The 13,976-nt window shown below is 50.1% G+C and overlaps 1 protein-coding gene across 2 annotated transcripts in view; it reads left to right on the top strand.

Annotated features, from left to right (window-relative positions):
* DAAM1 (dishevelled associated activator of morphogenesis 1) overlaps positions 1-13,976 on the top strand; it is a 91,345-nt gene that overhangs the window by 30,821 nt on the left and 46,548 nt on the right. For both annotated transcript variants that reach the window (XM_077783912.2, XM_077783911.2), the window contains exon 3: positions 7,295-7,518. In XM_077783912.2, the coding sequence (XP_077640038.1) occupies positions 7,336-7,518 (183 nt within the window). In that variant the 5' untranslated portion in view covers positions 7,295-7,335. The remainder of the gene's footprint in view (positions 1-7,294; positions 7,519-13,976) is intronic.

Below are 13,976 nucleotides of genomic sequence, written 5' to 3'. Positions count from 1 at the left end.
TTAACAGCATTTGCATGGTCAAAGGGAGTAGTCAGAACTTGTGATATCTGGGCTGGGCTTTGCAGCTGGAATTAGCAGCTTCTGGAGTTGTGTTGTGCTTTGAATGAGCAGTTTTCTCCTAGCTGGGGCCAAAACCAGCAGTGGAAAGGGACTGGGGCTGGATTGGTGCTTGTGCTTGTGCTGGGTGATAGGGATGGAGCCAGGATGGGGGAGGATGCTCCCCCAGGATGCTCAGTGAGGCTGTAGGAGCCTCCTGAGCTGCCTGGAGGTTTTGCATCCCTCTCTCTTACCTGGTTTTGTCCTTGAGGGCTGCCTGGATGAGGCTTGGCATCACCCAGCCCAGACACTCCCAGAGGCTGCCTGAGAGACCAGGTTCAGACAGCACAGGAGAAATTCTGGGAGGCTCTTCCCTGCAAGGCTTCAGGCTTTCAGCACAGCCTTGGGTGGGTGCTAATCCCTCCCTGCACATAACCTAGGCTCTGAAAGGGCTGTGGCTGCCCCTTTGAGCCCCACCACAATGCAGCACTGACAGCTGCTGCCCCCAAACAAGAGTGGGGTGAGGGGAACACCAGGACCCACTGCCCCTCGTGCCACCTTTCCTTTCTGGTTTTTTTGTGTTTTTTTTTTTTTTTTTTTTTGGGGGGGGCGTTTGTTTTGTTTTGTTTTGTTTTTTTTCTGTGTTGTCTTTTAGAACTGGGCTGGGACACAGGGAGGTCAGGGGAATGCCCCAGCATCCTTCCTGGAGATCCAACTCTGCTTCCCTCTGCCTTCCTGGAAAGTCTCTTGGGCTTGGATAAGTGTTGTGCCTGGGTTTCAGGATGCAAATCATGGATTGCACTTAAGGGAGCGTTATGTGACTTGAAAACTCTTTCTTTTTCCCATCAGTGCCAGCTCACCCCATTTTTTTTTGCTTGATTCTGTGAAAAGACCACAAATCCACCTGGTTTCTGGGAAAATGGGATGTGTGTGTCTGTAAAATTGGGTCATTCATTCACCCTAGTGAATATCAAGAAATATATATATTTATATAGGTTTGCAAACTGGGTCTTGTCTGTGGCTCCATGTTGTTGTCCTTGTTCCTGGAATAAATGGTATTTGCCCGAGCTGATCTGCTGGAGCTCCTGTAAGAAGTGGTCTGTAGTGGTTTGGAAGATCTCATTTTGTCACTGATGAAATTTACCCTTTTAGTGGAGAACTTGTGATATCCAGTGTTACTGTGCTGCTCACCATGTAGATGGCTGGGAAACTTCCAGCAAGGTTTAGTTTTTAAACCTCAAAAACTAAACAAGGTTTTGCTGCAGCAGCATCTTCCCTGGTTGGATTAATATGTGCACTGAGCCATGCAGCACAGGGGATCAAGGGCTGTGTGGGGTTCCCTGGACCAGCTCCTGATGGATGCTGCAAGTCCTCAGCTTCTCCTTGGATCCAAGCTTGTCTCCATGGCCTGGCATGAACATCCTGCAGCTCACCATCAGCCGTCCCCTGCTCCAGATTTTGGCTGCTCCGAGGATTGATTTCAGCTGGAGAGCGTTGAGACAGATCCCGTCTCACCCTGCTGTGCACCACACTCTTCCCCCTGAAAAGTGGATTACAGAGGCAGCAGCCTGTGTGCTGCCCTTGGCAGGGACCTCACTCGTGTGCTGGAGACAGGCAAGCCAGACCATGGCACTCTCACAGCACCGTGGAGGTTGTTGCTCTTTTCCCTGAATGGCATCAACACCTCCAGGTGGGAGCCCCATGCAGACACATACAAAAAAGTCTCTCCCAGCACTTTTGATAGGTGTAAGTTTAAAGTGGAAAAAGGAGGGCTTTCCTGGAGTGTTACAAATTCGTGAAGCTATGTCTTTTCCCTCACTAGCTTTGTAATAAGCTTGGTTTAATTTTTCTTGCTGCAGCCTGGATGTGGCTATCAAGCCCCCGAAGCTCATCTGCCCCTGAGCTGAGCGAAGCGTTTCCTTGTGAGACAGCAGGCCCAGATGTATGCTTCAGAATGTGACAAATGCCACAATAAAAGGAAAGAATAGAACGAGGAGGTGACACATTTTAGGCAAGCACTGGGTTTTTGATGATGGTGGCAGATGGGGCTTTGCTGGAGTGAGCAGAAGAACCTGTGGCTGCAGCTGTCTCCTCATGGCATCAGGGGCAGTGTCCTGGTGGCCTTCAGGTACCAGGTAGCCCAGGCACGGTATGGAGACACAAAACACTCTTTTTGTTGGGTTCATAAAGCATAATAGGATTTCTGGGATGAGGAAAAAGGATTGGGGGTAATTCAGGATTTGGCAGGTGTATTTATAAATCCATGAAACCCAAGTCTTTGAATTTGCATGTGCTGAGAATCACAGCTCTTGTGATGCACTAGTGATGAGTCAGGCTCCTTGTGGCAGCTGCATCATGGAAAGGGTCCTGTTCCCATCCCTTTTGGGCTTCTGTTCTGAGTAGATGCATGGAGATAAGGCAATCAATAGCTTAAAGCCTTTTAGCTGAATGTTTTGGGCTTTTTGCTCCCTCCTGATGACATACATTGATTTCCACCAAACACAAACATTGCTCCCCTGTACCAGCCTATGCCTGAAAACAGCTTTGCACTGGAGAAAGGGGGTTTTGGAAATCAGGATGATAGTTTGTGGCCAAAAAAATCATTCTGGTTGCTTTAAACCAGAGCAGCTGTGCTGGGGGATACCAGCACCATGCTCAGCACAGTGGAGGTGCTGGTAATGAGCTCATATCCTTTAAGCTTCTGTGTTGGAGGGAAGATGATTCCTGCCCAGGGGAAGGCAATCCTATTTCTGAGCATTTAATCGTGCAAGAGCTCAATATCAAACATTATATTTTTTTAATTGAATACTACTTAGACGACCCCCACCCCCCCCCACCCCAGTAAAAGGTGTTTTCATGCACCATTGCACATTTTCATTTGCACATTTGGTGTAAATGTGAAATGGAAGAGAACTCCTCTCTCTTGAGAGGGATGTGCAGCTGCCTTTTGGATGGTCAGAGCACCGTGAAAACACTTTGGTGGGCTCACAATCAGAACCAAACCCAAGAAGAGGTTGGGTTACTGAGTGGAGCCAAGGAAAGTGCTGACTATCTTGGGTCTGTAAGGTGAAAAATTAAAACATGCTTGGGAAGGGCTTTGGTGCTTCTCAGGGAATGCTGCAAATGTACAGCTGATCTGAAAAATGTTGTGGGAGCATCCAGTTTTTATTGCTGTGGAGGTCTGGATGTGACTTACACAGGAGGAAAAATCATCTGGAATTGTTTATTTAGAGAAATGGTGCAGGATAATCTTGCACTGTGCCCTCCTCCGGGTGTTGAATTCGTGGGGAGAAGCTCCGAGGGAGGATGAGCACTGCTCAGTGGTGGGGTGGGACAACTATAGGGTGCACTGTGTGGAATGCCAAATTCCTGCTTTCTAAGAGCTGAGAAAAGGGGTCCAGGACCTGGTTTTAACACTTAGTGTCAGTGATGTATCTTCCTAAAGTCCTTGCTGAAGCCAAGTGCTTCCCACCAATCTCCAGCCAAGGACATCACTTTGCAGTGATGGATGAGAGTTGGAGTATTTCCATGGTTTGGGAGCATCCCAGGCTGTGCTGAAGCTCTTGCAGAGTAAAGGCAGGCAAAGCTTGGCGTGGCCCAAGATGCTGAAATTGGTGAGGACACAGCAGAGAGGGTCAGTGAGCACTGTTACACCAAAACCCCTCCCTCCCTGTGCAGCACACTGGAATAAAGCTCCACATTCAGAGACAGAGCTCACTCAGGATCTCACATCCTCATTTTGGGAGGGGAGCCAGGAAAACAACAAGCTAATATTCATGTTTGAGGATTTAGCTGCTGGCTCCTGGGTGGGTTTGGAGGAGGCGGGTGTGAAGGGGAGCGTGTGTGCTCCTTTGCATGTGTTTGTGCCCTTGTTGGGTATTTTTAGGCTGCAGACCGCAGTGCTGCAATACCGGTGCTGGCTCCCAACCAGCTGGTTGGGGCATCGGTCACAGACAGGCTTTGGCAGCTCCTTGCTCCACGAAGTTTAATTTAGCTTGCTGAGGAGGCTGTTGAATATGCAAGTGGTAATTGCTGCTCTCCTTTCCTTAAAGCAAAGGCGGAAGCGACACCAGGGTCCAATTTTCTCCTAATGACTGATTTCATTTAAACACTGCTCAGGGCGATGCAGGCTTGATGCTTTTCTTTTTAGGGCTGGGGAGAACTAAACTTCTGTCTCTGTGTATCTCTGGGCAGGGTGGCCTCCATCTGTCCTGGTCCATCCTTGTCACACACATGAGCTAAACTCCTTCTCCTCCTTCTCTTCAGTCTGGATTTCCAGTTTGAGCCCATCACAAAAACATTTTCACCCTTGTTTCTGTGAAAACTGGGTTGTTTGGGAATGATTCGGCCCCATCAGTCCTGCCTTGAGATTTGGGCTTGGCTACAAGTTCCCTCAGTGACCCTTCCCAACCTATCATCCCTGGCTCTGTTCATACAGGGGCAATTAAGCTTAATTTATTCTGGCCCACTCAATAGTAGAGGCCAGAAGGCACCATCAGATCACAGTCTGACTTAAATTTATTGATCTAATTAGCAGTCAAAGGTACAAGCAGGAGGTGGGAGCAGGACACTTAACATATGATGTGGCATAGACCTTGTCCCTTCTGCTCTCCTTAACATAAGCCTCCAGATTGCCAGGGGCTGCTGCTTTTTCTTCTTGAATAACCAATTTCTGCAGGATTTGCAGGGGAGGAGGAGGCTGTGTAGCTGGACTTTGTTCTGATGATGCAAGCTGAGCTGTCTGCAGCTCCCAAGGACCTGCCAGGGAGCTGTGTTTTGATTTTGATCCATCATGTCAATGAATATTCATCAGTCTTCTGAAGGTTTAATGCTATTTGCCTGGTAGCTAACATATTCTCTCCCTAACCTTTTTTTAGCCTTGGTTGCTAATAACCTACAGCCCACTCAGTCTACATTATAGGGTGGTTTGGTTTTTTAAATTGTTTATAGATGAAAATGAGGAACCTCAGTAGCTCCAGAGCTGGAAGCAGCTCAAAAGTACCTTGTCTTGGTTGCTCCATGGCTGTCTGCTTTAAGCCCCAGAACAAAACCTTGCCTTTTGGTCTGTCATTCAGACTCCTCATAAAACATTGTCAGGAGTGTGTGTCTCTGAGAAGCAGGTGCTGTTCTGATAAAAGCTTTCCACACGCTTTTGTAAGCCCATGTCAGAGCTTGTGTGTAGCAGCAGGTTTCAAGGATGAGGTTGACGTGGTGTTGAAAAGGGGATGGAAAATGCCCTGTGGAAGGGCTGGGTCTGTTTGCTCCAGACCAGCTCCTGGAGCAGGATCAGGATCAGATGCTGCTTTGGGATTGGTGTGGCTGTACCCCTGGACTTGGAATGACCAAGTGACCAAACTTTGCACAATGAGGACCCAATGTAGGCTGGGACAGAGCTCCTGTGCTGGGCACAAAGCGCTGGGCAGCCACCAGCATCTCCCTTTGAACCCTGCTCCTTGTGGCTCTTTAAAACCCAAACCTGCAGTGTTTTCTCCCATACTGGAGTGAACAGAAATCCCCGTGCCTTTGGCTTTTTGTTTCCCTCCCATCTTTAGGAGAGAAGCTCTGCAGCAGGTCCCCAGACCCTGCTGACACCGAGGGGATGCCAGCAGGCAGCTAATGGATTTGCTGCGGTGCTGGCTGCCGGGGAGCCGTGATGAGAGAGCTTTCATGGCAGCTAAAATTCCTCCAGCGGCTGCATATTTCTACATCCAAGATGTAAAAATGTGAAATGAGATTTGGGGCCCTTCAGGAAGTGGGGGGACGACTCTCCAGGCTGGGCATAGAGCAATTGCACAGCCTGGGATTATCCTGTGTGAAGATCCAATAGCTGTTTCCCATCATTCGTGGTTCAGCACATGATTACACCATGTGCTAGAAGCGTGCCATGGAGATCATTTCAAGGGTCAAATCCTCTGTTAAAGAACTGTGGGTAGAGCTTGAATTTTCTGCAAGCTCTATGCTTTCAGAGGGCAGTATTTGCCATGCTGTGGTGGTGCAGGGTCTGACCTGGGGTCTGACCCCAGCCCTGGCTCTCCATGGGGCACAGCAGCTGTTTATTCTGCTGTATAAATCCATAGTTGGAGGGAATGGCAGGCTCCAGGGAGATCAGACACTCCTTTCCAAATGCTGACCTTTTTTCCCTGAGTCTCTTCATAGCTTTGTTAATAAATCTGAGTCATCCGTATTTCAACCTTGGCTGTTTGTCCAGGCTCTTAACATCTCAGTGTCTTGTTTCACAGAGATAAAATATGTGGGTGTGTAACTTTGTAAGACAAATGTTTAGGCTTCCAAAAATTCCCTACTTTGCTGGTTGATTTTTCTCATCAGAGTGTTTCTCCACACTCCTCATTCCTCATAGGTGACTCTCCTCTTGTGTCGCTGACTTAAGAGCCCCAATTTTGGGGCAGCTTTTGCCTGGTCCTTGCTGTCATGAGTGAGGCAGGGCACATGGTTCCTGCCCTGAGCTTTGCTCCCAACCAGTTTCAGAAATCAGCAAAACCCAAGCAGCCACTGGGGCGAGCGATGCCCGATGTCAGCACTGCTTAGGAAAATCTGAGCTACCGGCACCGTGTGATTTTTATCAGCCGAAATTGCCTCTTGTAAATATTTACTGGAGCTGCAAGTAAGGTTTATCTAAATAAAGCCAAGCAAAACTTTCCATGAAAAAGATCTGCCATACAGAGGGCTGCTGGTGGATGTCTAGGGACATGTGTAAGAGCTGGGGGAAGCGTGCAGGATATTTTTTCAGCTCTGCTGCTGTCTGTAGTTCAGGGCATGCTGAGCCACATGAGGTCCTCAAGGATTGAATCATCCGTGATGGGCACCTGGTGGCCCCAAGCACATCCAGCTGTTCTGACAGCAGTTCCCTGAATTTTCCATACGCCTGGCATGAAGAGATGTGAAGTGTGGGTATGAGGGGGGCTGGCCTGGCTGCCATGGCATGGGGAGATCAGTGCAGATTTGCTGGGATTTGCGGTGGGGTCCAGGACTTCTCATCCCACAGGGACAGTGGCGTGACCCTTGTGGCTGCCAGCTCTGGCACGAGGCAAAGCAAATGCATCTTTTTAATTTGCGTGGTCGTCAAGGTTGCCAGGACTGTAAACGTCAAATCTGAGCAGAAATATTTGGCATGAAAAGTGTCTCTGCTCTTCCCCTGCGTGCCGAGCGCGTGGGTGGCTGGGTTCCTCCTCCCGCCGCGGGACGGGAGCGCAGCGCTGCGGGGCGGCTGCTCGAGCCTCCTCTCTTCTCTTCCCCACAGGATCTAGTGCCCAGCAGGGAGGGACACAGAGGATTGTGGCCATGGCCCCGAGGAAGAGGAGCAGCCGGGGGATCTCCTTCATCTTCTGCTGCTTCCGCAGCAGCGACCACCCCGAGATCACGTACCGGCTGCGCAATGACAGCAGCTTCGCCCTGCAGACCATGGAGCCCTCGCTGCCCATGCCGCCGGTGGAGGAGCTGGATGCCATGTTCACCGAGCTGGTGGTAAGTAGGACACTTCTTAATTTCAGTTTTAGTTTTGGGGTTTCTCCCTCTTTCCCCTCAGCCCCTTCTTTGTAGTCTCCCCACTTTTGAGTTTTCAGGCAAACTTTGGCCTGAAGGGAGGCTGCTGTTGCTGAATCCTGAGCTCTGCTCCTCCCTGAAATCCTGCCATTTTGGGGTGGTCTCTCTCATTAGAAACTCTTTATTTCTTTTAGCGGGGGGTTGGGTCCAAGCTGGTAAAGCAGGATGTTCCCCATAGGTGGAAAGTGACCTTCAGAGAAATTGTCAGGTGTGGGCTACACTGTGATTCAGAAAGTCAGGATATTGTTTCTTGGAACCCTTGGTTCCAAAACTTGGAAAAACATGGATTAAGAAAAAAATTGACAGCCAAAAAAAGCTTTAATTTCCTCTAAGCAGAAACATTTTGGTGTGGTATTTTGGATGGCGTTCTACTTTGAGTTCATTCAGCAGTGAAATGAGCTTTTCCTACAGTGCTCAGAAGCAGAGGGAGCTGGGAATTGTGACACTGGTCAGTCACACCTCAAGGTACAACACATCCCATTAGATGCCAGGCAGCATGGACCTGTTGAGCCAGGCCTCTTGGTAGAGGAAAGCTCCAGGTTGTATTATAAAAGTTGGTTTTGCCAAGACATCCTTCTCCGAGGGTGTGGCAGAGCAGGACACCAACACAGCACAGTGGGGATGAGGTGTCCCTGCAGCAGAACTCTTGTGGTCAGACTGAGTTTGTTCAGGAGAAGTGGCTGTCTCTGTCCTGATTTATTCTCCACTCCTAACTTGGCCAAACCAAGTTTTCCTGGAGAAATTCTTCCCATGGATCGCTTTTCTCATGCCCCAGCCAAAGCCTTGTTGGGCTGAAGGAGGCATCTCTGGAGGCTCATTTTCTGCAGCTCCACCAAGCCTTTGCACCTCATCTCAGCCCAGGATTTTCAAAACATCTCCTCCAAACTCATCCAGATGCTTTGTGCAGTGGCAGTGCCACAGGGAACCTCTGTGTGTACAGCAAGACAAGAGCCAGTACAGCCTTATGCTCCCCAGCCCTTCTCTATGCTGGGGAGATTTTTAGTTATTTTTCCCCAGCCAAGGGTGAGAAAAAGGCCTGGAGGCAGCTGCTGCTCCAGGCCATGCTGGCAGCAGGAGCTCCCTGGGGATGAAGTTGTGCAGGGAGGGGGACAACGGGTGCCCACCGTGCTCCTGCACAAGCAGCTGCAACCCCCTGTCTCCCCAAAAAACCCATCAGGCAGATCTCAACCCAAGCCAGCACTGGGTGGGAGGGAGAGGGAAGCCAAGCTCTGCCCTGTGGGCACAAGAAGGCAGATCTCATTCCGGGGAGTGCAGTTGCAAATCCCCACTCTGTCCTTACAATGGCTCCTTCTTGCTCTCTGTAACCTGTTGGTGTTGGGTGTTAAATTTCAGTGTTAGTTAAATGGTTTGGAAAGTATCCCACTGTTCCTGTACAAACCCACTGTGTAACATTTGGAAGAGAGACAGAGAAAGCACTCAGAGGTGCTGGGTTGATATTTACGCCTGCAGGAGCCCGATGCCATCGTGCTCAGCCCTCCTGGGTGGGATGGCTTGTGCCTGCTCTGTGGGACTGAGGCTCCTCCAAAGTTCTTGGTTGTCTCAACCTATTGGGTTGAGGGAAATTAAAGGGGTTGGAGGGGGTCTGGAGGCTTTGCCAGCTGGAGTTGGTCCTTTGCCAACTCTTCCCTTGCAGCTTAATCCTGACTTTTCTACTCCACTTGTTTGCATTAGAGTGGAGGGATGGAGGATTTCAGCCTGGGATGGGGGGTATCTATGGGGACATTGCAGCAGTAGGCATGGACAATCCTCCTGCAGATACAAACAACAGAGTGGAATGCCAGCTCCACGGATCCCAGCCTGCTGCTTACACTGAAGGGCAAAGTCCCTTTCTCTTTGGAGCCATCCTGCAAAATATTCCCTGAGTTTTGTGTGTTTTTAAATCTGCCTTGTTGATCCGAGGCAGGAAGGATCCGTAGTGTGAGAAATTGGTGATTGTCCCATGCCAGCAGCAGAGGGTGAGGGCCTGGGCTGCAGAGGGATGTGGAGCAGCTGTGACTCCAAGGTCAGCTAAAGGCTTGGGCTCTTTTCCCAGTGTCTGTTTTTTTTGGCCTGTTTAGTGTTGGATGGACACTTTGGATTTTAATTGGGATAGGTCAGTAGAACAGATAAATACTTAGGGGTTTATTCTGTGTCTGTGCAAGTGTTTTTCACTTAGTTGCATTAGAAACAACAGGGAAATGGGATATTTTTGTCACCTGGGCACAAATTTCAGTAATAAGAAATGCCTGATCTTCATCCCAGACTGCAGGGACGATGCTCCCTGTCCCAGCCAGCCCTATGCAGCAGGCAGGGGCTTTTCCCTGGCTCAGGGCAGATGCAGATGTTGTTGTTGTGGTCAATGACTGATCACTGCTTCCTCCCAGAGGAACCTTTTCCCTTTCTCTGCCTCTCCCCCAGCCTGGTCTGAATGGGTTTTGTCGGAGCATTGTTGGGATGTCGCTCAAGCGGGCACCGGCCCCATCTGAAAAGCTTTTCTTTGTCCCCTGTCCTGCCGGGGCTCCGGCCAGGCTCAGCCACCCAGGGAGGAGCAGGTGCTGGCAGAGAGGCACAGACAAAAGCAGAGTATTTCAGCAAGACTTACTGATTTGCAGCTCCTCTGGCTGGGACAATGCTTTATGGTTTTGTGCAGCTTTCTGTGCCTCAACGCCGCTGTGTCCTGCCGGCTCGGGTAGGCGGTGTTTGCTTCCCGAGGCTCCTGCAGAGGTGTGGCACCTGCCACGCAGCATCCATGGGATTTCAGGAGTTTCAGGAGCCATCAGTCCTCCCATGGGACACATCAGGAGGATCACTGATCACTGTGCCCCAGAGAGGAGGAAATCTGGGGCTGCACAAACCGCCCGCGAACCGGGAGAACAAAGCTGTGCCATCTGCCACAGCTTCTTTCAAGAGGCTCCTGCGTATCCAGGCTAACAATACAGCATTTCTTCAAAGGCTGAAGTCTTGTTGCGTGCTCAGAGAAAGCACTTGCAAAGCTCCACATAATGGTGCCATATGGTAGATCTTGCCATAACAATCCTCTCTATTTTCCGCCAGCAACTAGACTTCCCACCAGATGGGTGAATGACTGATGTCCTTTATATCTGCTTAACACTCCTTGTCACTCCGAGGCTTGTAATGAAATGCTCTGTGTGTGGTGATGTGCACCGGGCAGGGGGCTGGGATGGCTTGGTTTGGAGAGGATAAGAGCAGCCCCAGCATGACCCAGGAGCCCACTCTGGCTTTCCTCACAGTGGCATCTCCATCCCTGCAGGATGAGAGTGATGCTCTGGTGGCTACTGACGTAGCTTAGATGCTCAGAGGAGCTGCTGACTCTGGTGTGGCTTTGCTTGCCCCTGAAGCACAAGATGCTGCCCCATGTGATCCCACACCCTGCTCCCAGCCTGCATCCCTGCTGGTGGAGGGATGGGTTCAGAGGAGAGGCTGCCCCAGACATTCCTCAACGCTTGTCTTGCCCAGCCTTTGAGGAAATTCCATTTACTACTCCCGCTGGGGCTTCACAGCCTTTTCACTTCTGAGTTAGTGAAGCAGAAGGAATTAGAGCAACCTCCATCCTGCCCTGCATCCTGCCTGTGATGTGCAGCAGCCCGTTTTTAGCCTGTGAAACCAGAGCAGGTAACCTGCCCTGGGTGCCTCTGCCCAGACTACAGCAGCTGACAAGTTTTTTGGAATTTGGGGAGGTGACAGCAGGACGCTTGTGGCTATGCAGTGTCCCCAGTCCCCCAGAATCAGGATGGGTGCAGCCTTTGCTCACTGATGTTGCCTGGGCTTTATGCCTCACATGGAAGGCGGCTGCATCCCCTCCCTGCTGCTTTATGAAGTAGTGGAAACTTGTGAGCCTGAGGAACAATAAAAAGGTCTCTGGCAGCTTATAAGATTTATCACAGCATTTGTTTTTGCTGTACTTGGGGCAACTAATGTATTTCATCCGAGCTGCTCTCTAGATGCTATCAGGAGATAGTTAGGAGATAGCATCCCCTGTCACAAACATTAAATCTGTTGCCTTTGAAATGCTTTGTGGTGGTCGATAGGTCTGTGGCTCATGGTTTGCAGTGCTGGGGCAGGATTCTCCATGGATAACTGTCCCTTGGAGCTGTGCCTTGCCTTCCTGTTGGCATGCTGGGATGATGGCTGTTTTATATGCTACTTGAGCAGGGAGCATATAAACGTGAGGAGGAATGGTGGTGTGGTCAGTGTGAGCACTGCTGTGTGTCAATAACAGCTCTGGGTTGGGAACTCATTGCTGGCAATCTGCAGTGTACTCAGGAACTTCAGCAATGTGCTTTTCCCCCTGCTTTCTAATCCAATAAGGAGAAAGTATGAGGTTTTGGGCTTTGCAAAACAACATGGCTTTTAAGTAGCAGCTGAGGGATCAGCTGCAAAGCCAAGCTTTGCATTTCATGCTTGCAGGTCAGCTGTCGTATTTTGCTGCCTGGTCCTTCCAGCATTAAGGACTTCAGGATTTTGGGAACCACTGAATGATGACCAAAGCCATTTGCCCTAGATCTGCAAAGAAAAGCATGTGGTTGGTGTCTGGAAAAAAATTACAATTGCAGTAGCCCTTGTGTTCTGGGCAAGCCACCCCTTTCTGCAGAGTCCATCCAGAGCCAGATGCTGAGTGTGGAGCTCCTGACCCCATCCCACTGCTGTCTCCCAGAACCAAGCTCCTTTGGCTTATGAATCAAGTTCAAACCAAATAATAGGTAACATATGCTTTTAAATTCACTCTGCAGGGATCTGTGTGCCACAGGGACACTTTCACCAGGCTGGCCAGTTTTTGTTTTTCTGATGTGAGCAGTCTGGACCTGCCAGGCTCCCATCCCAGCCCAGGCCTCATGACGCTTGTTTTCATCACCTCGTGTTGTTAACACCCTCCCAGGTATTCTCTAAATGTACCTTTTGATAGGCAAGCATCTGATAGGGAAGTCACACACCTACTGGGTCAGAAAATAAGGGTTTTCTGCCTACATGTGTTCCCTGGACCTGAATGAACCAATCCACCAAGGAACTCTGTATTTCAGCAGAAACAGCCCTGTAATTGCAGTATCTGTTACTGCTACAAACCAGTGTGGGGGCTTGCCCAAAAAACGTGCTGTTCCCAACCTGATTTTGCAAAGGAGCCGTGTTACAGCACAATGTGAATCTCAGCTGAAGGCAGAGAGCACATAAGGAACCCCTTTGTTTCCAGAAGTCCAAGTGGAAAAATAATATGGTCTACCTGCTAAATGCTTTCCACTTTGCACTTCATAAAAGAGGAGGCCACATCCCTAGGAGATGCCTGGCAGCTCATTTGGTAATGCATCGGTGACCTTAATTGAGGCTTTTAGGTTTTTGGCTTGCACTTGCTGGAGTATTTCTGGCACAGGTCACCATGGAGGGTACCAGCCTCCTTGGACAGGGAATCTGCTCCAGCAGCAGTCTTCTTCTTCACTGCACAGTGCTGGGGTGGTGTTGCTGGAGTTATAAGCAGGATTGGACAGCAGATGAGTTGTGCTCTATCACCATGCTGAGCTGGAAGCATTCCTGCAGGGAGTAGCCTGTGCCTGCCTTGTATCCATTTGCAGATCCAAGTGAAGCTGTCCGTGCTGCTGTAGTATCTGTCGTTGGCAGGGTCTGGGTGTTCCTCAGCGTGGGAACATCACCAAGGTCAGCTTTTGGCAGCCCAGGCTCTCGCAGCCCTGCAGGGAGGATCCTGCCTGAGTGCCCAGCGATCCCAGTTCCCATGAACTCCGTGTTCAAATCAATACCATTATTTACAGGGATCAGCTTCCCTTTCCCACCCACACCCAGCATCTATTCTCCAGTCTGTGCCTGCTTGCAGGTGACATCTTGCTGGGTGTCAGACCCCGAAATCACAGAATGGTTTGGGTTGGAAGGGACCTTAAAGATCATCTCATTCCAGCCCCCCTGCCATGGACAGGGATGCCTTCCACCAGACCCCAGGTTGCTCCAAGTCTCATCCAGCCTTGGTCAGAAGAATCCTCCTCTTAGGGTGAATTTGCTTTGCACCTGGGTAAGTTCTCAAAAATGCTGTTAGGATTCCAGGTGTGACTAAAGCCAGGCCTGTGGGGGATGAGGACTGGTCCCATCCATTTCCATCCTCTATTGCTCCATCAACATCAGATTACAGCTGGCTTCTGCTTCCCGTGGCTGCATCCTTTAGTTCCCAAGGTACCTCTTGGGAAACTTCCAGGATCAAGTTGGTGTGGGGCTTTGTAGCCTCTGATTCCACCCAGCCCCTTTGGAAACCCTTCCCAGAGCATTATCTGGGGAAACCTTGGCACAGTTTAGCCCCAGACCAACCATCCACAGTGTTCCTACCTGAGCATCCCTGTCAGGCAGGGCACATCTGGAGCCACTCT

This window comes from Lonchura striata, chromosome 5 (assembly GCF_050655825.1).
Source record: "Lonchura striata isolate lonStrDom1 chromosome 5, ASM5065582v1, whole genome shotgun sequence".
NCBI lineage: Eukaryota > Metazoa > Chordata > Aves > Passeriformes > Estrildidae > Lonchura > Lonchura striata.
The sequence above is the reverse complement of the archived record's forward strand: the minus strand, read 5'-3'. Positions and strand labels throughout refer to the sequence as shown.